This window comes from Miscanthus floridulus, chromosome 5 (assembly GCF_019320115.1).
Source record: "Miscanthus floridulus cultivar M001 chromosome 5, ASM1932011v1, whole genome shotgun sequence".
NCBI lineage: Eukaryota > Viridiplantae > Streptophyta > Magnoliopsida > Poales > Poaceae > Miscanthus > Miscanthus floridulus.
Window position 1 is genome coordinate 113,178,314 of NC_089584.1, and position 23,258 is coordinate 113,201,571.

At 45.7% G+C, this 23,258-nt stretch overlaps 1 protein-coding gene and 2 long non-coding RNA genes across 3 annotated transcripts; 1 reads left to right on the forward strand and 2 right to left on the reverse strand.

The window, feature by feature from the left end:
* Positions 1–215: 215 nt before the first annotated feature.
* Positions 216–2,545, reverse strand: LOC136453102 (uncharacterized). Its single transcript, XR_010758953.1, has 6 exons — positions 2,137–2,545; positions 1,515–1,606; positions 1,325–1,379; positions 1,125–1,195; positions 726–777; positions 216–607 (listed from the first exon to the last, which is right to left on the reverse strand). It is a non-coding gene; the product is annotated as an uncharacterized lncRNA (long non-coding RNA).
* A 6,287-nt stretch (positions 2,546–8,832) lies between these two features.
* On the reverse strand, positions 8,833–9,957 carry LOC136453103 (uncharacterized). Its single transcript, XR_010758954.1, has 4 exons — positions 9,816–9,957; positions 9,658–9,708; positions 9,198–9,244; positions 8,833–9,049 (listed from the first exon to the last, which is right to left on the reverse strand). It is a non-coding gene; the product is annotated as an uncharacterized lncRNA (long non-coding RNA).
* Positions 9,958–16,794: 6,837 nt separating this feature from the next.
* Positions 16,795–20,271, forward strand: LOC136450501 (trans-cinnamate 4-monooxygenase-like). Its single transcript, XM_066450961.1, has 3 exons — positions 16,795–17,942; positions 18,140–18,273; positions 19,439–20,271. The coding sequence occupies exons 1-3, from the start codon at positions 17,158–17,160 to the stop codon at positions 20,035–20,037; spliced, it is 1,518 nt and encodes a 505-aa protein (XP_066307058.1). The 5' UTR covers positions 16,795–17,157; the 3' UTR covers positions 20,038–20,271.
* Positions 20,272–23,258: the final 2,987 nt, after the last annotated feature.

Genomic DNA, 23,258 nt, shown 5'->3' on the forward strand with positions numbered 1-23,258 from the left:
AGCTATCAAGGCTCTTGTTCTGCATATACTCTCTTCAGAACATTACCTAGCTGTGCTACAACTAATCAAGATTGCAGGGTGCAAGAGATAGAGGCAAACTGCACATGTATCATTTATTGATCCCAAGGTCTAAAAGTTACAGCTAACTTTCAAAATACTTATTAGGCCCCAAATTAACTTGCAACACACAAGAGGAACATAATTGTATGATCTATCTTATATATAAATCATATAATCTGAAAACTTTTATAATACCTCAGCCCAAATGCTAAAGTGATCTGCAAAGAAATAATGAGTTCAAAAATCTAACAAAAGGTGGAAACCACAACTAAATAATGAGTTCGAAAAAAGCTAGAAGAACCATCTATATTCTAATGACTCCTTTTAAAATTACTCAAGACACTGAATAGTTAACAATCAAAATAATAAGAATTACTATTACATAGTACAAGCCCCCGCAGGCAATTAGCTGTGTAGAAATGACTTCCAGGAATCTAATTGCAGATATGTATTACAACAGAGTACAGATTCAGAGATCAGAGAAGTATGTTTATCTGATTTGATAGCGTTGCCGTTGCAAAGCTTGCAAAGTCATCATGTCTGCATCCTTTTTTCATATATAGTGCATGAGCGTGTAAGGATGAGATATATTTAAATTTCACATAAAAACGAACAGAGTTATGGATGTCAACACTTATTAATTCAGTTGGATTTTTGGATCGAACCTATGCTGCTGGAGATCAATCTTGATGTACCTAGGTGACCTCTGCTTTTTTGCTGTCAAAAAACAAACATTAAAACAGAGAAAGGGCTAACCAATTTGTGTCTTTAATACAAAAGATATTTTTTTTCAAAAAAATATCATCAGATATGACAGTGTGTCATTTCACTTGCTACTATCAGTGCCAATGCAACATTTCTTTTTGAAAAAGGAATGATTTGTTCATTTGTTATATTGATCATAATGCATGATGAGGTACAGAGTTCAGCAAACATTCCATTTTGTGCTTCCAGATAATTCTCAGGGAGCTTCTTTCTTCAGGGTTATTTTACCCATCAGGATTATTGAAGAATAGGAAAAAAAAGAAATCTCTTCTTAAAAAATTATGAGCCAAAGTGAACACCTTGTATCTCAGTACCACAGAGCCTTTTTTATATGGGTTACCACAACCTGGCAGAACTGTGAATTGACAACCTGGGAGAAACAGGAAAGTAAGAGGAATTCCATGTGATATTATACCAAGCAAAGAATGCTGGTTCAGTTTTGCACTAAGACACGACATGCTCCGAGCAATAAATTTAATACTGTTGAGTGCAAACTAACTAGTAAGAAAAGTTCAGAATTCCAGCCCAGCAGCGAAGCCAGTTCCAGTTGTATCCTGTCAAAACATGAAAGTTCCAAAGCTCTCTCATGGTAGTAAGCATGCTCATCGTGCTGCATAAAAATAAGTGAGGAAAGGTATACAAACAAAATTCATGCCAGGGAGATTTCCAACTCCTAGCTGACTACATACTGTGTTTTTGCCTAGCTTGGGCAGACTGCCGCTGGTTGGGGGATCTCGCTACTCATATCAACTTGAACTCTGGCACCTCGTTGCTCATATATCTGGAGGAAGAAAATAAACAAAAACAGAGCTTGACACATCATTGTAGCTGCAATACACACACAAGGTTAAGAAACTGTAAAAGAAATGTTTTTCTCAACCGAGTGATACAAATAAGCACAGGTCACTGATCATAATTTTGACAAACAAATTCAAAACGTTTCACGGAAATTTCTTTGAACAATCCATGGACACCAGACAACAACTTACAAGTGGTAACCCAATCACACAAACAAAATTAAGAAAGAAGACGATATTGATTAGGTTCTCGTGAGAAACGCGGCAGAACACAGCTGTTGAGAAGTCGACACAGCTTCAGATCCTAATAACTGCTGCTCCTAATTTGCCTCTCCCATCCATCCTAATAACTCAAGGGACGGGATATGGTCGACGATTTATCAGCTAGATTGGACGCAAAATTTGCAGGATTAACGGAACTGATCCCGATTCTGGCACGAAAGTGAAACAAAATCGAAATGGGATGGGAGAGGCAGGCAACCATACTTGGGATGGGAGAGGCAGGCAACCATACCTGGGATGGGAGAGGCAGGCAACCGTACATGGGATGAGCGCCCGCGAGGCCGCGGTGGAGCCCACGCGCGCCCGCGAGGCCCCCAATCGGTGCCGCGCCGCACGCCGTCGCCATCCCACTTGCTGCCCCTCAGCTTCCCCAACCTCAACCCCGACGACGAGGAGCAGGGAGCAAGATACGAAGAAGGACGACGCGGATGGCTTGCCTGGTGGGAGGCAGACAACCGGCCTGGACTGCCCTGCTAGCGGCCAACGGCCTGCCGTCCTATGCCGGCGCCCTTGCCTGGTGGCCTGGTGGCCGGCGCCCGTGGTGCCCTCTCCAGGGGCGAGCGCACGCCGGGGCCGCCGCCGCCACGCCGCTGGTGCTCTTCTTTTCGCGTTTCCTGCTCCGTATGCGAATGAGAGAGAGAGAGAGAGAGAGAGAGAGAGAGAGAGAGAGGGAAGGGGCAGGGGGCGGCCTGGCGGCGTGGGGAGGGGAGGAGTCGCGCCGCGTTGGGGAGAGAGGGAGTCTCGGGTGTGGGAGAGGAGGCGTCGGGGGAGAGGGGATTTGCGCGTGCGTCTGGGAGCGCGTGCGTCGTGGGAGGTCCGCGGGAGGGTGACGGAGGACAGACACACTAAACATGAGCCATCGGATTTGGATGAGTAATGAGAGAGAATGTCTAAAAGATAATCTGGTACATCCGTTTTAATGGTGTTATATTTTCTGGGTGTATTCATGGGCGTGGATATAGCATTGTTTATGACTGTGGAGCAGGCATTTGTTGTGTGGCTATAGATTTATTCTAACTGGTGTATTATAGGGTAGGGTAGATGCATTTGCATCAATACATATCATCATAGGAACGATGGTGGATCGTGGGATCAACTGGAGTAGCTGAAAGATGATGCTATGGTGATCATATCATGAAGATGGAATGCTAACTTTTGGTTATATTTTACCCAGGCAAGCCCCGGTGCATAACCTCTACTTTTCTGCAGTTTAAATTATATTTGTGCATTAAGTTTAAGGAGTTGAATGAAACTCACTTGCATATATATCTTTATTCATATGAGTCTTACTAGTATGACAGGATCGTGTAGAATGCTATGCTACAGGGCTCCGGTAGAAGTCGAGTGATTGCCTGTCACTCGCGAGAGATAGGAAATATATTATTGGATTACTATCACTTGGAAAATATCAAAATGGTGGAAAGGAAAATGGTGACCGGGCAAGGATATGGTTTGGGTATTGGTGAGTGTAAGGAGTTGTGTCGCCGTGGACACGGGGCATAGCTTGGTTATACTATTTTTTCCCTGTCTGGTCGGTTAAGGACCGATCGTTGCATATGACTCTAGGCAGGTCACAGACTTATTATCCTGAGCACATACTTGTGTATGGGTGCTTGGAAGACTTGTTGCTCTCTTGTCGCGGATCCGGCTCTTTCCAGACCGACTGTTAGGGTTTGTTTTGGTCCTTGCACCGCACTGAGTCCGGGACTCAGGGGCGGGGGCTTGGAGTCCCAGTTTGGACGGGGACCTGGACACCCGGGACAGGAGAGTGATGGGTTGGTCCTGCTTGTGCCTGGGGTACAAGCGGGGCGTGTGTTTTCGGGGTACCCAGCTGGGGGCATTGATTCGCGAATCGCCGGGCTATCCGGTATGACTTGTCTACGGTTTAGCATCATAGTAAGAACTGAAGATGAAAGATGAAAGATGGAAAAGGAAATATGATTGCTTACCATATGCTTGAAAGTAGCACAAGTGCTTACATAGAATGGTTAGTTAATGAACCAATGCGGCTATTAATAAAAATCGAATATAAGGACGCACGCTTAGTAATGCTTCCTGCAAATGCAACCCACAAGCCAGATAGCCTTGCATATCCTTGGAGTCTTTTCTTTCCTCCTGTCGGGTAAGTCTTGCTGAGTACAATTGAGTACTCAGGGTTTCATTCCCCCTGTTGCAGGTGACAGATTGATGCTAGAGCTGACCCTTGTGTGTGGATTCCTCCTGATGGGCTCAGTGTGGATTCCTTTACGTCGTGATCGTAGTTTTTATTTATAACTCTCACCAAATGTTTTTATAAATGAAAGTTTCATAATCTGTTGTAGTAGTTTATATATCAATACCTCATCATATCATTAATAGATGTTTATTTCCGCTATAATTCTGATCACATGTTTAAATTCCGCTGTACATTAAATTATTTATAACTCTGATAATATGATTACATTCCGCTGTTATACAATAACTATTATACTCTGATGTTGTACTAAAAGGGATGTATGAAATGGTTAAGAATGATGTAAGCTTTGTTCTCTCATTTGTGATCCTGATGGCAAAAATATGGATTTTCGGGTTCTCCCCTGGGGTGTGCCCGACGGAACCGAGTAATTAGTGTTCTTCCTTGAGTGCTTAGTGTCTAATGGAAGACAAGCACTCCTGTGAGGCATTAGATTAGGCGGTTCTGCCACATTGACCTTCCCTGGCGAAGAGCCAAAATGTACTCTAGTAAATTGCTCATGTCATTGAGTTACCCTCACTTGTGGGTAGGTTTTTGTGGCGCCTAGTGTAGGGCTAGGCTTGTGGACGCCTATTAGCCACCGAACCACCAAGTGTGTGGTCGACACAACGGAGACTAGCATGCCAGCAAGCACGTGAACCTCGGGAGAAAAATCATGTGTCACTTGCCCCTTTGGTATTCTCCCAGCGTTCATTTGATGTTCATTGACTGATTTTATAACTCGTACCATGACGGTATAATCATCATATCCCTCTCTTGCTTTACCTTGTTTACTTGTTGTAAAGGTAGTTTGAGTAGTGTAGCTCTCCTGCTAGTTAGTTGAGTAGCTTGTTTAAGCTTCTAAATCTTGTTTGCTAGCTCAACTAGAGTAGAGTAGTGACATAGTATTTGTGTGTGTCTAGAGATCATAATATACTAGAATTGTTGGTATAGGCCGCTTGCAACCTTGACTATAGCTAGTGCAAAAAGCTTCGCTTATTATTTGACTAACATCTTGCTGTAGTAATTTGTAGAGATTTTTATTAGGCTATTCACTCCCCCTGCAGCCATTAGGACCTCTCAGATAGTCACTGAACACCCTTGCTGAACATCAGCATTGCACCAAAGTGAAGGTAAATCAACATCACAAACAGTGAATTGTGTTTTCAAATGACCTAGTTCCACTTATACTTGCATATCCATTGCTTTGTGTTTTAGTTTCTTGGTAGTTAGCTCTCTAGTTAGTGGTAACTTTAGTACGTAGTAGAGTAGCTAGTTTTAATTGCTCATTAGTTTATCTAGCTACAGTTGCTTAGTGTAGCTTGTAGCTTTTATGTGGTGTTGTGATTTAGACTAGAAATCATTTGCTACTAAAATTATGTAGGGACTTGCTTGGGTGCTGAGCTGGAGCAAGTAGTGACTATTAGAATCATTTGTTATATTAATCACCTTTGCTCTAGTGTTGTGATTTTTTAGAAGAAAAATTTATAGGATCCCATATCTAACCATTTAGATCCTATCACGAGGAGACGGGGGCTTATGGCGGGGCAGGGCTGGTGTGTCAAGGTGGCGGCGGCGGCAGCAGGGGATGGGCGAGGAGACTAGGCGCTTGGGGCAGGGCATGGGGTTTCGGCTGCGTCGGCAGGGAAGCGGTGATTCTGGTTTTATCCGTGAGGGACGAGGAGGCGACGTGGGCTAGACAGGACGGGACGGGGCTTCTTTTTTTTGCATGATTTTTGTCGGGGCTTGTTTAGTTGGGTGAAGTTTGGGATTTTAGCTACTGTAGCACTTTTCGTTTTTATTTGGCAATTAGTATTTAATTATGGACTAATTAGACTCAAAACGTTCGTCTCGCGATTTCCAACCAAACTGTGCAATTAGTTTTTTTCGTCTACATTTAATGCTCTATGCACGTATCGCAAGATTCGATGTGATGGTTACTGTAGCACTTTTTGAGAAAAGTTTTTGGAACTAAACAAGGCCTTAAGGTGCAAGCATGTGGATGACATGCAAGGGGTGGGAAGTCAGATCAATAGGGGCAGAAGAAAACAGGCAGAGCAATGAACACACTTTTTTACATACATAGTAGAGATATATGCTCCATAAACAAGGGGGGACTCCGTGTACTACTTGTATGGTACATGCAGAGATCCACCGCAAGCATAGCCGCAGTGGCGGAACAGCAAAATGATAAAGGGGACCAGCCGGCCAGACAAATATGATGGGTAATATGATAAAATTTTAGTGTGTGTGTGTCTATATATATATATATATACTCCCTCCGTATATGTTTTAGAGGTCGTTTTGGACAGGTTTACGTATACCAATGTGTGTTTAATTTGGGTCTAATCTTCCATGTTTGCCCTTATTAAATAAGGTGTTGAGTAGGATCCTAACAGAAATCTCTCTCCGATGGATTGGTTAGTGTAGTCTGGGTTAATGCTGCGGTCCTGAGTTCGATTCGCTGGGCCGCATGTTTTTTGCTTCGCTGCCTTTTTGGAAACCGATGAGTCAGGGGCAAAGCCGTCTCCTTTGGCCAGCGCGGGGACGAACGACTTGTATTGTGCAACTCGAACGAACGCCCAGAACGACCTCTAAAACATATACGAGTATAACTGTCTACCGAATATCTAATTTTATAGCCGGACCGGACCCACCTGAGACTGATCCAGTTATTTGACACAGTTCTGCGCGGCTTGGGTTGGCTGCAAACACGCCCGTGGCTTGGCTTTGATGCCTGGCTCGTAAATCTAGCCGTTTATATTAATTGGAATTGGATCGCACACCTCTTAATTACGTTGTTTCCTAAATTACTCCGTTGGTCGGCCCCGAGCCCCTGACTCGCCGGCTCCCCGCAGGACCGTCCGCACCGTCCTGCGTGCGGCCACCCCTTCCCCGACCGACGTTGGGCGTCATCCGATCCACTGCCCCTTTCTCAACGGTGAATCGGCATCGCCCCTGCATCCGGCGGCGGGCTTCCTACCTCCAGAGGCGGCGGCGGTGCCCCCACCATCTCGTCGGTGGCGCATCAACTCATCTCGGCGGCAGTAGGGCCACTTCATCCGGCGGAGCCCCTCCCACATTGCTTCTGCCGACGATGGACAGAGGTGCGCGCCCTCCATCTAGCCTACTCCACGCGATTCAGCTTGCCTGTTTGGGCAGGTTCATCATCATGGCGACTCGTGGCCGCACACGCGCACGGTTGGAACAAGCGTGCTGGCGGATGGTGGTCGCACATGCGCACTGTTAGAACAAGCGTGCTGGCGGATGTATATTTTGGCAGATGACTTCTGGTCCAATTCACGGTGTGTTTGATATGATACCCAACTTGTTTTATCTTCCAAGTGATTTACTGACTTTTATGTTTCGAGTAGATCGAGATGAAGATTTGATACGTATTGGATGCTTTTGGAGGTAGCAAGTTCCTACCGTCACAGGGTTCAAATAAAATCACTGTCGCGAGGCCATCGACGTGGGCCAGAACCTCTTCGTCGTTCTGATTCATCTAAGAAGATAGTTGCTTGTGGTCGCTGGCCTCTCATCGGTCAGTGCCGCGGGGCTTTAGGTGCTGTGCCCACACCATCGCCAACGCCAAATCTCTGGTGGCGTCCTCCATGAACAAAGGACAGTGCATGCTAACTGGAATAGGCGTAGAGGCCGACGCTGGGTCGTCCGGCAATCGCAGGAGTGGTGAACGCCACCAGAAGAAGCGCAGGATGAGCCGATGCGTGAACAAGTGTCTTGTCGTAAATATTACTCCGTATTAGTGAAAATTCTTGTAAATGATGTTAGTATTGCCGTAAACAGAATTCTCGTAAATATGATGTAACTTATGCTGATCTTTGGAATGTCGATCATTCTTAATAATTTTTGTCGTCAACCATAGTCCAAAACTCTTGTAAATAATTATATTCATAGTACTCATTTCTGGTAAATATCAACGTTAGCTATGTTTGAGAAAAATTCATAATAAGAATTCTCGTAAATATTATTTGTGCAAATTCTTGTAAATATTGTTAGCATTGTCGTAAACAGAATTTTTGTCAATATGCATTATTATAGTAACTTTTTCATGAAATTATGGTAAATCTTTCCTAATGCTAATTTTGTCTGAGAAATTCAAATTATTTTAATCAGCTTATGACAAAATTGGTCTCGTCACTGTACTCAGATTATCGTAACACACGAACAATTACATTAGTTCAACTTGTATACTACTCATCAGTTACCCGTAGCACGTAGAGTATTCCCGTAGCCCATTCCTATTTACTAGAATATATTCCACTACGCCACAAAGGATTTTTAGGGGCGGCTCAAGATTATTTTGTAGCAATGGTTTGGTCAGTCACCCCTACCAAATTGTCTCTACAAATCATGTATTTGTAGGGGGCGGTTCCCAAACCGTCCTTACAAATCGATTTGTAGAGGCGGCTGATGTTATCGGCCGCCCTACAAATCGATTTGTAGGGGTGGCTGTAGTACCAGCCGCCCTTATAATACCTGCATTTTTCCGCTAAAAAAATCAAATTTACAATTTAAATTCGATCAGAACATATATATATTTCAAATCTGACAAGAACATATATAATTCAAATCCGACCACAAGCATAAGAGCATTATATAAACTACCATTACAAGTTCAATTCATAAAAATATATACAATCCATCATTAAATAGACATAATTTACAAGTCTAATTCGTTTCATAAGTCCAAACCATCCCTCGATAATATATACAATCCATCTGCAAACTGGTTGTCATTTAAGCAAAAGCACCTACAGTACAGCTCACTGCGAACTGCCAGACGCCATAAAGATACTTTGCTTAACTTTTCCATCATTTTCTCATAGATATTGAGAAGGAAGCGGACATCATCTGTGGCGGCTCGAACCATCATATCAGACAAGGGCCTAATTGTCCAAAAGTTAGGGTCCTGAAATCCATCAATTAATATTATTTGTCAGCTTTCCTCACGAAGATATGCTATCAAAACAACAGAACAGCTAACGGCAAGACGTTATCATGAAACTAAACACAACATTTCATATCCACAAGGATGTTCTAAATAGCAGGTTGCTGACCTGCCTTAGAAGGGTACGGACTTCTTCCTTTTCAGGATATAGTATGCCTACATAAAGCACTACCACAGTATCACACCATATGGACAATCCAACAAAAAAACATAAAATAATGAGGAATGCAATGCACCACATAATACACCAAAACGAGAATACACAGTGCATAGGGAGCAGGATTAACAGATATGATGTTTGACAGTAACAGCACGTGTTTTGTTAAAAATATGAATGATGGAACCAATATCATAGGCATCTAGCTGGGCTGCATGCACCTGTGCAATTAGGTAGTAAAGAATTTTGGCTCAACAAAGATATCAGCACTATCACTTTGCTGAAACAAGTAGATAAAGATCAACCATAGATTACTCACAGGCTGATAGTACAGAGAAATTAACCCACTAATGAAAATCACTAGAAATTGTTCCTATAGAGCAAGTAAATATATGTGGTGACTGGTGATTACCTGTGTATCCATCACATTATGCAGTTTGATGCCAAACTGAAAATACAAAGCCTGCAAAAAGTGATGAAGTCTAAACTAGTTAGTCAAGTTTACAATCTCCTAAAAGGACAAAAAGAAAACATAGCAAGCTAAAAGTTCTCAAATGCATAACTAGGCACCTCGCTGTCCCTTTTAGAGTCATGAATAACTTTGGTGATATGATCAGACTCAAGTGCGGGGGCTTACAAGCTTGAATAAGTTCTTTTCCACCCTCAATAGCATCAACTAGGTAAACAGCATCAGGGAATGCAAGCTGCAATATAAAGACAACCAACAAAAAGTATCTCACATCAGGATCTTAGATGTAGAGAGATGGACACTTTAGGACAACCTCAAGAGCAAGACAAGTATATATAAAAGTCAGATGAAACAATATGAAGTCATGGTCGGTGTCTTTGATGTGTACAATCTGGTCCAATATAAAATTACAAAGGTCGCCGACGAGCGGATGATAATTGTACGTGTCGCACGTGCATGTCCACTGGTTCACCTAAAAATGCATATAATATGTTAGCATGTCAACTGCCATCCTGGGATAAACTTAAATAGACTATCAGCGTGACTGCTATCTTCCAAAGATCGCTTGCACACTCTATCTACAATTTACTGCATGCTTGCGTATTGAAAAAAAACTCTATCTACAATTTACTGCATACTATGCACGGAGCGTTCAGATTCCTTATCTAGCCATCTCAAATCTCCAATTAGTAGATTAACCAATCAAGATGCATGAGCAAACGCATACCTCTCCACGCCCAGTCAGGGTGAGCCCTCGATGGCGGGATCTCCAGGGGCGATGCAGAGACGTCCTCTTATACTGCTGACCAATAGCAGCAGCGCCGGCGGCGAGCTTGGTAGTTAGGGTTGCGGTACCGTCTCCGGATCCAAGCCCGCGCGGCCGCCGCTACCTACGGTTTCCTGCGAGGTTCCACCGCAGTCTCGTGTCCCGAGCCACGCGTTCGCCGCCACCCGCGGCCTCCGCCGCCGGCTCGTGGCCCGAGTCCGCACAGCCACCACCACCGCCCGCGGTCTCTGGCTAGATCCACGCGGCCTAGTCTCTCGAATCGGCGCAGACGCCGCCACCGCCCACGGCCTCCCTAGTCCGTGCGGCCACCGCCTCCTAGGCTTGGCTGTCCGACGCGGCTCCCTCGATCTACGCCGCTGCAGCTCACGGACAGAGGAGCAAGGAGGCCGGCGGCGCTGATGTCAGAGGGAGAGAGAGCGCGTGCGGAAGGAGGCCGGCGGCGACAAGTGCGGGTGCCAAACCCTTGCCAGTGTGCACCCTCTGTTTTATATGCGTACAAGTACACTGTAGCGCCTCTCGGGTGGGCTGAAAGGCCAGCGTGGCCCAGGCCCAGGTTAGCTGCTCGTAAGTATAATTTTATTGTCGGTTGGTGATTCAGCCGCCCCTACAAATAGACACAGCAGGGGCGGCTGCCTACAAATCGACGTATTTGTAGGGGCGGCTGCTGTGCTGGAGCTCGAGCACGTTACTATAGAGGCTGCTCCAATGCCAGCCGCCTCTTAAAAAAAAGCTCCGTTGCTACAAACTGTTTTTCACGTAGTGTTCTTTGCTAATTTTTACGGACAATGTATGATGTATTCTAGGAGCCAGAGGTGGGGCTAAGGGGCTCTAGCCCCCTACCGATTCTAGGCACGTGGAGCCTCCTAAGCATTTTCTTAAAATTTTATGCATATATATATTAAGTAGGATGGGCTAAGGTTAAGAGAAAATAAAAAATGTTCTATTCTTTTGTTCCGTCATTTCTAAATTTTTTTCTGGCTTCGTCACTTATTCGCATTCTTTACCATATTTACATGCACGTCGAACTTGCATAAATCACGGCCGTAATCATGGATCCTAAGCTTTTGTACATGGATTTACTTTTATGAAACTACAAATAACTACTAGCCGGTGCGTTGGCTCATGCAGCTCGTTCGGCTTGCATGCGTGAGCTGTATAGCAACAGACTCGATAGGAGCCATGCGGAGTTATCGGCACATGGGGAGCGACGTTACCAAAACCGAGTGGTGGTGCGCCCGTAGCTGAGACGGAGCGGTCGGTTGGTGCGCCAGGTGGCCTGGCTAACGAATAACATATTTTTGTAGCTAGCCATCGAATATACTCTCGCTGTATATATATAATATAAATATTGATATAATATATATATATATATTTTTTTTTTGCGAAAACACACAAAAGTGACTCTTTTACAAAATCCAAGCCTTGTTTTTTTGTTAGATTCTGAAACTTTGAATTGGTAGGCACATCAAACTCATAATGCTGTAATTGACATCTGAATTTAATTCTTTCTTGCCCTGAAATGTATGATAAAACTTTGGATCTAGAGAACACACATCATCAATCTTGAATGAACTAAATGAATCTTTAGAATCTAATCTTTAAAAAATTGTAAACTTATTAGTCATGTTCGCTTGTCCTATGAGCCGTACTATTTCTGCGAACGAACAATATTTTTCTTTCACACCAAACTAGCGAACAGTACTTGCCATTATCAATGAAACAAAAGTATTTAATTTGGGAATACAAACAAGTAAAAAGTTGCACGGATGATCATTGCACAGATGAATTAGTATACCTTGCTTGAGCCTGTAGCGTGCGGCTCTCTTGGGCAGTTGCACCTGCAGGCTTGCGCTCGCTCCTGAATCCTGATCCTCGGTTGCTCCAGTTGGCCCAGTTCGGTAGTTTTGCACCGGCAACGGCGCTAGCCGGTGACGCCGACGCGTGGGCGCATGGCACGGCCGCGAGCAGCGAGGCCGCGACGGCTGACGGGATGGCGTTTGGCCTTTGCTTGAATGCCTCGATGGATCTGCTCTCCGCCGCAGTCTGCTAACCGCGCAGAGAACTGGAAGCGACGCAATCACGCAAGTCACGGGAGACGGCGGTGGAGAGTCTACGGTGATCACACTGACGTTTCTGCTCCCTGCTGGGCTGGATCACTGAGGGGTTAAAAAAAAATTGGGCCGCTTAGGGGGGTGGGCACGGCCCCTGCTGGCCCCCTAGTTCCGCCACTGCATAGCCGTGCACGATACGCTCCCAAAAGGCCGAACAGGCAAAATGTCAACCCGATTTGAGACGGGGACGTATAAGAGTACAAAACAATCGTGTCACGTAAACCACCAAGCCTCCCGAGAGATCCATCACATTCTACACACAAAAAGAACGTCGTCCAACTCCAGCATTGAGGTATTCCGCGCGTAAACAGCGGATATATGGAGCGAATGCGCATGTGCGTCATGGACAAGCTCAAGATCACGAGCACATTTGCACGGATGCACAGTGCACACATATATACAAACGATTGAGACGCACAAGGGATTGGTGGCTGGCCACGGCGCCACATGGCTGCGCTCGTGCCCATGCGCTGCGCGACGGGGGACCGTCTCTGCCCACCTACCCGGCCGCGCGCGTCCACCGCTCCACGCACGGCTCGGCTTGGCTCCACCGGGGGTGTCTATCGGCCGTGGAATGAAGTCCGTTGGACGCGTGCAAAACGTCTAGTTTGCATCAGCAAACACCGCATTGCTCACGTCTCGAATACTCGAATGATGCAATGTTGATCTCATCCAACTGATCTCACCAAGCACCGTTGAGCTTGCACTAGCTACAGAAGTTGATGTCCCATCTTTTTATGGGGCAGCTGGGTGCGGGTGGCAATAATGTTGTGTTTTCTTTCTCTACGAACACAGTGGGAGGTACCAGAAAAGGTAAAATATGAGATTTCAATCGTGATTTTTCAGCTCGGCCGGTCCCTGCTATGTGTTATGACCAAAAACTACCTCATCCCAGATTATAAGTCATTCAAAAAATTTTAGAGAGTTAAAGCATCTCAATTTAATCAAATTTATATGATAAGATAATAATATTTATGATGTCAGTTAAGTATCGCTAGCAAATATGCTCCGGCGTTTCAACGGGAAAAAACCCTATCAAACATTAATAGGAAACGAGGACGAAAATGTTACATTTATTTTTTTATCTTTTGTGTAAAATTTTAAAACTATAATTTATTTATCCGTAGTATAAGTTAATGACAATAATATAGCCATGTGCTATTAAGTCTGTATCAAATTAAAATATAATCTTAATAGATTTTTTGTTCCGTTGTAAGGCACAAAAATATTTGTTTGTAAATATATTATAACTTAGTTTTTATATTATCTATGTGTTGGTAGAGTTAGATATATTATGAGCCAAGTTACCGTTCACTATGTTGTCCCTGACGAGCAACTTCTCCTCACTGAAGAGGTAGGTGACAATGGGGAGCAGTTTGGGTGGATCAGCCCCCTCCTAGTCAACACATGTGCTTCGAGAAGTCCTCCAGTCCAACGCATGTGCTATTAAGTCTTCTTGAACCGCTTCACCACCGGGGATGGCCTGTTCGACAGGGTCCCCTTGTAGGCACGCCAAAGTTTTCGCTGCCCAGCACCACGGTAGGAGTTTGAACTGGGCCTGCCCCTCTTGGACGAACATCAACTCCCCAAGGTCGTCGCGCCACCAGCCATGCTTCTCGATTGCATCGCATGGCTCGCACGCCGCCTCGCCTGCATGCCACCTGGCACGTGCATCGTCTCACTCATGAGACTTTTCCCTGTGTGCCCTTATAAAAGATCGTAATTCTCTGTGTGCCCCTGAAAAAATTCAGCGGTCTTCAGCGCCACTACTTCAACTTTTTCGTGTCATCCATGCCACTTCCGTCAGTTTGGGCTCTAACGCCGTTAAACTGCAGGTGTGAAAAGACGAAAATGTCCTTAAGTTCAAATATGTTATTAATTTTTTTTGAGCATCTTAACGACTTCAAATGAAAAAACTCAAAACTAGAAAGTTGTAGATCTCGTCGAGATCTATAATTTTCATATAATTTTTTTTTTCATTTAATTTCGCAAAAAAAATAATATGATTTTTCTAAGATATATTAATCATATCAAATCATATTTTTTTTGCGAAATTAAATGAAAAAAAAAATTATATGAAAATTATAGATCTCGACGAGATCTACAACTTTCTAGTTTTGAGTTTTTTCATTTGAAGTCGTTAAGATGCTCAAAAAAAATTAATAACATATTTGAACTTAAGGGCATTTTCGTCTTTTCACACCTGCAGTTTAACGGCGTTAGAGCCCAAACTGACGGAAGTGGCATGGATGACACGAAAAAGTTGGAGTAGTGGCGCTGAAGACCGCTGAATTTTTTCAGGGGCACACAGGGAATTACGATCTTTTATAAGGGCACACAGGGAAAAGTCTCCTCACTCATCGCCTCGCCCGCTCGCTGCTACCATCGTACCCGCCCCTAGGCGCCGGACCCGCCACAAGCCTGACTCGGGTTTCGAATTTCTGATGTGGGTGGGGTGAGGGGGAAAGAGATAAGAATAATGGGCAACTTCATTTTTCCCCTGCTTTTCCACAAGTTTTGCTTTAAAAAAAATGTTTATTCCACCCTTAACTAACGAACATCCAAAGCAAAGGTAAACAGATGTGTCATTCAAAATCGTAAGGGCAAAATCACAAAATTGAAAAAGGAGATTTTCTGGAGGTGTTTTGCTATTTTCTACACTTTAAATGAATTTCTGCGCGGTGAAACATCGTAATTGAAGGTTGATCTGAGGCTTCCCCAGAAACGATCCGAAATGGTACTGGATTTTTATATATATATTGGGTCTCAAATGTCCTAGAGAACCAGTTTTGGTGGTGATGGATGTAAAAATATATTATTTTCAAGTCATAACTCGACCTCTTTTCTTAATTTTAGCACAAAATAAATGCAATAATGGTTGAAATTCTAAGATTCTGCATGGAGCCATGCTTTTGAACCTTCATGCATGTAGAAAAATTTCAACCCATTTGGACACCGGCCTAATATATGTGCTTTTACAAAGTGGATGCCTCATTCCTCATTGTCTTCAGGCCACATCCAAACCAGAGGCAAATAGACGTGTCATTCAAAATCGTAAGGGCAAAATCATAAAATTAAAAAATGAGTAAAATCATAATTAGATTGCTATACAGGTGTAGGAACCTAATATAAGTTTTATTCGTAGCAAAAATTACATCAACAATTTAGTACTGAAAATATTTATTTATTAGAGAAGGATCAATAGTTTAAAAACCATAATACTTTATTTATTATATTTGATTTATATGTTTACAAGAAAAATAGAAGATATTCTATTTATATAAAAGAAGTCACAGGAGGAGTAGCACATGGAGGTCCGACGAAACAAAAAAAAATGGACGCGTGCAAAAAAGAGAGAAAAAACTGATGCTTTTATGTTCACAAGAAAAAATGGAAGATAGAGAAAAAGAAAAAGTCATGGAAGGGGAGGATCACATGAAAGTCCGATGGATAAAAACGGACGCACGCAAAAGAAAAAAGAAAACCAACGCAGGCGGACGGAGGCACGCAAAAGAAAAAAGAATTCCGGAACCGACGGAGAAACGTAAAAGAGCTCGGCAAAGCTGCTGTCCGAGCACGCCTCACTAACTGGAGTTGGACGAAAAGTCTATGTTGAGAATTTTTGCCTCTTTATTAATAGTTATAGTTGGTTTGACTTTTTAATCTCAAGTTTAACCACCCGTTTTATTAAAAAATTTGTGCCATATGTTACTTCTTTTGTTGTGACTTATTTTATTAACAAAAATTCTTTAAAAATAATTTAAATTTGATTATATTTGCACAAATTTTTTGAATAAGACAAGTGGTCAAACATAGGGTTAAAAAAAAGTCAAATGAATTATAATTTAGAACAGATAAAGTATAGATTAGATCCTTTATTAATTAGATTTTTATAATATACATATTTAATGTCATACATCTTTGTAATAATTATCTCTATAATTTTAGTCAAACTTATTTTGACTTTTAAGGTTCTTAGAATAATTTATAATTTGGAACGGAGGGAGTAGTCCTTTATTTTTCATAACGATCCATGTTCCTTTTCTTACGGTTTTACCAGTAGAACACGGAGAGTTGGAGGCGAGTCAAAATCAAGTTCTCACCCACCCACCAATAACATTTTCTCTCTCTTTTTTTCCCCATACTACTAACCCTAAAAAACATAGAGGCCACATCCACAAACCACACCAACCCTTCAAGGAGAGGCACAACCGCACAACCAACCAAAGAGCATCTGCACTCACCGCCGGCGAGGCCCAACCGTGGACTCGCCGGTCACCAACGCCGGCATCCCACTCCCACCAAACCCTCTCCGGCTCTCCTGAATCCAGTCCTCCACGACAATTTTCAAAAATAAAAAATATATCCTCCACGACGGCCCTACCTACCGCATAGCCGTCAATTTTGACGCCAACTCCCCAATACCACCGGTTCTCCTATATATGCGCACGTGCATGTCCTCCAGGAAGGCAGGAAGAACCGCCGTTCCAGCGCGCCAACACACAGACACAGGTAGAGCCCGCCCTCCATCTCCGCCCCTTCGCCATGGACCTTCTCTTCGTGGAGAAGCTCCTAGTCGGCCTCTTCGCGTCCGTCATGGTCGCCATCGCGGTGTCCAAGATCCGTGGCCGCAAGCTCCGGCTGCCGCCGGGCCCCGTCCCCGTGCCCATCTTCGGGAACTGGCTGCAGGTCGGCGACGACCTCAACCACCGCAACCTCGCCGCGCTGGCCCGCAAGTTCGGCGACATCTTCCTCCTCCGGATGGGGCAGCGCAACCTGGTGGTGGTGTCGTCGCCGCCGCTGGCGCGGGAGGTGCTCCACACGCAGGGCGTGGAGTTCGGCTCCCGCACCCGCAACGTGGTGTTCGACATCTTCACGGGGAAAGGGCAGGACATGGTGTTCACCGTGTACGGCGACCACTGGCGCAAGATGCGGCGCATCATGACCGTGCCCTTCTTCACCAACAAGGTCGTGCAGCAGTACCGCCCCGGCTGGGAGGCCGAGGCCGCCGCCGTCGTCGACGACGTGCGCGCCGACCCCATGGCGGCCACCGAGGGCGTCGTGCTCCGCCGCCGCCTGCAGCTCATGATGTACAACAACATGTACCGCATCATGTTCGACAGGCGCTTCGAGAGCATGGACGACCCGCTCTTCCTCCGCCTCAGGGCGCTCAACGGCGAGCGCAGCCGCCTCGCGCAGAGCTTCGAGTACAACTACGGCGACTTCATCCCCATCCTCCGCCCGTTCCTCCGCGGCTACCTCAGGATCTGCAAGGAGGTCAAGGAGACCCGCCTCAAGCTCTTCAAGGATTTCTTCCTCGAGGAGAGGAAGTGAGTTCCTCCTTTTAACCATGTTCAATTATTCCATTGTTTTGTTGGACCAGCGACAGCGAGAGAGTGAAAGCGCAACCAGAACAAGCAGGAGTCTGCTGGTTTCGTTTGCTTTTCTTTGTCGACCGTGCCTGTACTGTACGAGACTGATGTGCTCACATGATGGTGGTTGTCCGTGTCGTTGCGTGTTTCTGCAGGAAGCTGGCGAGCACCAAGGCCATGGACACCAACGGGCTCAAGTGCGCCATCGATCACATCCTGGAGGCGCAGCAGAAGGGTGAGATCAACGAGGACAACGTGCTCTACATCGTCGAAAACATTAACGTTGCAGGTGCATACAGACTAGACTAAGTTAACCTCGCTTTAGGTTTAGTAACCTGCAAATTTCTGTCGTATAGTACTTCCGAGACGTAGCGATGGCGCCGTGTGATCAGGGATGAAAAACGGACAGAAACGGACGGAAAAACTCCTCTCCCGTTTCCGTTTTTATATTTTTAGCAGAAATAGGATCGGGTTCGAAAAAAACAAAATTAAAAATGGGTGGAGATATACAAAAATACGGAAATAGACATACGTGACGGAGAGCTAGAAAATTAATTTAGAATAACATGATCAAATATTCTCGACTATACATGAACAAAGTCACAAAATAATATACACGTATGAAGTTATCGGTCCAATATTCACTAGCATGCCATTTTTAACATGTTAACATGCATAATTGGTGATTAATAGGTTTATGAACGTATTAATTTCTAGACATATCTCACTCAGATTGAAAATAGGATGAAAAACGGATCAAATACGGGTCAATTCCGGATAAAAACATGATCCGGAAGGAAAAACTCATCTCCTGTTTCCGTAAATACTGAAACAGGATCCAACAAAGACGAAAATGAACGGAACAAGTAGAAAACGGAACGGGATTTTTTTGTGTCCGTTTTCAACCTTACGTGTGAGGCCCAGGAAGCTTTAGCTAAATTTTGTCCACCTGACAGTCCGCCAGTCAAACACGTGATGCTACTTCTAATACTGGTCAACGTAAAGTGTATTAACGCACGACCTAACGTGCTGCAGGCTTAATCTTGCATTCCGTTTGTGATTAGGATGCTGTCACCTCTCTAACCTTTTTTTTGTGTGATGAAAGTACTAGCATTCAGCAACAAACAGTGTAGGCACCAAACTAGGAGTAGTACGAACAGAAGAGGTGTCCAGTTTTTCAACATCCAGTGATTAAGCACGTACAGTATCCTTATTATAAAAAAAAACACGTACAGTAGTGTGTGGCTACACGAACAGCCTGTAAAACTGCTTGATGTGATAGCCCAACATACCAACCAGTGTGCCCACGGGCCACGCCGCCACGGTGTCCGTGGCGTGCATTTTGATCGCTCGATGGCAGAGCAATCCGTAGAAAATGGCTAAAATCAGTTTTATCACGGAATTGAAATTGGAAGTGACGGGAGCTCATTGGTTTCTTCTGCTCTGTTTGTCAGCGATCGAGACAACGCTGTGGTCGATCGAGTGGGCGATCGCGGAGCTGGTGAACCACCCGGAGATCCAGCAGAAGCTGCGGCAGGAGCTGGACACGGTGCTCGGCCCAGGCCACCAGATCACGGAGCCGGACACGCTCAACCTCCCCTACCTGCAGGCGGTGATCAAGGAGACGCTGCGGCTGCGCATGGCCATCCCGCTGCTGGTGCCGCACATGAACCTCCACGACGCCAAGCTCGGCGGCTACGACGTCTCCGCCGAGAGCAAGGTCCTCGTCAACGCCTGGTACCTCGCCAACAACCCCGACAGCTGGAAGCGGCCCGAGGAGTTCCGGCCCGAGCGCTTCCTGGAGGAGGAGAAGCACGTGGAGGCCAACGGCAACGACTTCAGGTACCTGCCCTTCGGCGTCGGCCGCAGGAGCTGCCCCGGCATCATCCTCGCGCTGCCCATCCTCGGCATCACCATCGGCCGCCTCGTCCAGAACTTCGAGCTGCTGCCGCCGCCAGGGCAGGACAAGCTTGACACCACCGGGAAGGGAGGCCAGTTCAGTCTCCACATCTTGAAGCATTCCAACATCGTGTGCAAGCCAAGAACGTTCTAAGAGCTGCACACACGATCCACTGCATTTTCATGTACTATATACTTTTTATTATGTTCTTCGGGCTTAATTAAGTATATAGCTACCTATCCTATGTATCCAGTAGGAGTACTAGAAAAAAAAAGCTCTGGATAAGGATATAGTGTTATTTGCAACAGAAGGGGATGGAAGGGACAAATCTGATAATTATTCAATAAAACATTTTTTTTCGCGAGCGTGTGCTCGTGACACATTTCATTAAGGAGAAGCAGAGTTTAACTGGTTACAACTTTCCCAAGTAATCCATAGATTACCATGGAAGGATGGAAGCCAACACGACCCAAATAAACCTAACTTAAATTATATTACATGAAAGTTATGCAATCAATTGGACATATGCCAACGAGACTAGCAAGCCCCGCCACGTCGAACTTCATAAGAGTACGAAGTGCGACCCTTTTTGCGGAGTCGAGCGGGCCCTGACAGGTGCCAACGAGACCACTGGAAGTCTGCCACTACCTGGTTATCCGACGGCTGTGAGGCGGTGGGTTCCCACTTGGACACAAACACCTTCTGCGCTTGAAGGGTGACGTTAGGGGCCCGAGAGGCACACTTTGCCGCCAAACACGTGCTACGGCGAATGGTGACCGATGACGGAGAGCAACGGGTTCGACGTCGGGGTGGCACCTTGAGGATGGGAGTCTTTAGCGGGGCGGAGACGCGCCTAGCAAACTCCCTGGCGAAGGCCGAAGGAGAAGTCGGCATAGAGGTAGGTGGCCGATCAACACCATCCACCTCTGGCGCCTTAGCATCCGCGAAGCTGAGCTGAACCATCCGAGGTGGCGAACGGGTGTTCGCCAACAATGCCTGAACCTCCAGAGAGGCCGCAGTCGGAGTAGACGGGTGCCCAAGCGCTGAAGCACCCGCTGATCGACTAACGACAAGCGAGGCAGTGTGCTCATCGAGCATCGGGTCAACCCAAATGGGAGGCCCAGCGCCCTCGCACAACGCCACCGCGAGCAGATCAGACTCTTTGGAAGCAACGTGCGGCAGTAGAAGTAGCGACGTTGTCAGTCGCGACAATGTTGATCTCCCTCGATAGCTTGCTCCGGCGCCACCGGCATCGACGACGGAAGTCGTTGGTGCCCCCATAGCCACCTGCGCGGCTCCGTCCGAACCACCATGTGGCACGTACAGGGAGGGTCGTGAGCCACCACCCCTTGACACCGTCATTGCGGCACGCCTGGGCCACTTGCAGTCCCTAGCTAGGTGACGATAGCCGTGACAACGCAGACAACGCCGTGACAACCAGCAGGTTGCTACTCAGTATGAGTAGGAAAGGCAGCTGAAACATCTGCCATGTAGCTCTGCTGGGATCTTCTGGGCCTGCAGAAGCTGCTTCTTAGTCGAGGCGGCCATAGGTCGAGTGAAAGCTCTAGTTTGGTTTTGGTAAATTGATGAAACCCTAAGTCCTAACCTAGTTTATCAAGTGATCATGAGATAGGTAGCACATTCCAAGTGGTGAAGCAAATGAAGATCATGACATGATGATGGTGTTGCCATGGTGATGATCAAGTGCTTGGACTTGGAAAAGAAGAAAGAGAAACAAAAGGCTCAAGGCAAAGGTATAAATGGTAGAAGACATTTTGTTTTGGTGATCAAGACACTTAGCGAGTTTGATCACATTTAGGATTGATAGTCGTACTATTAAGAGGGGTGAAACTCATAACAAAATACGGTTGTCAAAGTGCCACTAGATGCTCTAACTTATTGCATATGCATTTAGAATCTAGTGGAGTGCTAACACCCTTGAAAATATTTGTGAAAATATGCTAACACATATGCACAAGGTGATACACTTGGCGGTTGACACATTTGAGCAAGGGTTCTAAACTTCACCGATGGAGTGTCCGTCCGTAGAGTGTGGACTGTCTGACGATGCCACCGGCGCCCTATACAGAAAAGACTGGGTCTCGTAGAGTGGACCGGACGCTGGTATCAACTGGACCAGCGCGTTCGGTCAGTAGAAGCAGTAAAGACGCTGGCGTCGGTCTTCGATCGGACACTGGGTCACTTCGTGACCGGACGCTGGCGGGGTGCATCTGGTCCCATTGACGTTGGCAACACATAGAGGAGACGTTGAGTGACCGGACGCTGGGTGAGTCTGGTTAGGCATGACCGGACACGTCCAGTCGTGAATTTTTGCGAATAGAACCTTACTGGAAACGACCGGACGCTGGGGTCCTACGTCCGGTCACTTTGAGCAGCGTGTCCGGTCACTACTTAAATGTACTGATGACCATTGAGATCGGGCGATCAGCGTTTGAAGCCGATGACACATGGCAAGCATCGGGCGACCGGACGCTGGGATCCTACGTCTGGTCGATCTGACCGGAGCGTCCGGTCACCTCGAGTTGTGCCCAGTGAAGGGGTACAACGACTCTATTTTGTGAGGGCTTCTATTTAAGCCTCATGGCCGGCTCTAGCTCACTCTCTTGGCCATTTGCATTGACATAGCAACCTTGTGAGCTTAGCCAAAGCCCTCTCACTCATCTCCATCATAGATTGAACATCTTTGTGAGATTAGGAGTGAATCCAAGTGCATTGCTTGAGTGTTTGCATCTAGAGGCACTTGGTGTTCGTGTTTCGCTACGAGATTCGCTTGTTACTCTTGGTGGTTGCTGCCACCTAGACGGCTTGGATCAGCGAGGATCGTCGAGCGGAGGTTGGTGATTATCTCCAGCTCCGATCATGGTGATTGTGAGGGGTTCTTGATCTTTCCCCGGCGGAGAGCCAAAAGGTACTTTAGTAAATTTCTCATGGCTTGTGTGATCCTCATCTTGTGTTGGTTGTGCGGCACCCTATTGAGGGTTTAGCGTGTGATGCCAATTAGCGCATGAACCTCCAAGTGAGTGAATCGCCACAACGAGGACTAGCTTGCCGGCAAGCAAGTGAACCTCGGTAAAAATCATTGTGTCATCATTTGATTCCAAGGTGATTGGTCTTCATTGGTATTCATCCTTGTGATTGATTGGTTCACTTCTCGACACAACAGTATAACTATCTTGCCTCTTTCTTTACATTACCGCAAACTAGTTGTCAAGCTCTTTAGTGTAGCTAGTTGTGAGAGCTTGTTAGTTTGGTTAGTGTGGCTCTTTAGTTAGCTTTTAAGAGCACACTAACTTAGTGTAGTGCCATAGCTATTGTGTGGTTAGAGACAATAGAAACTAGAATTGTGCTAGGTG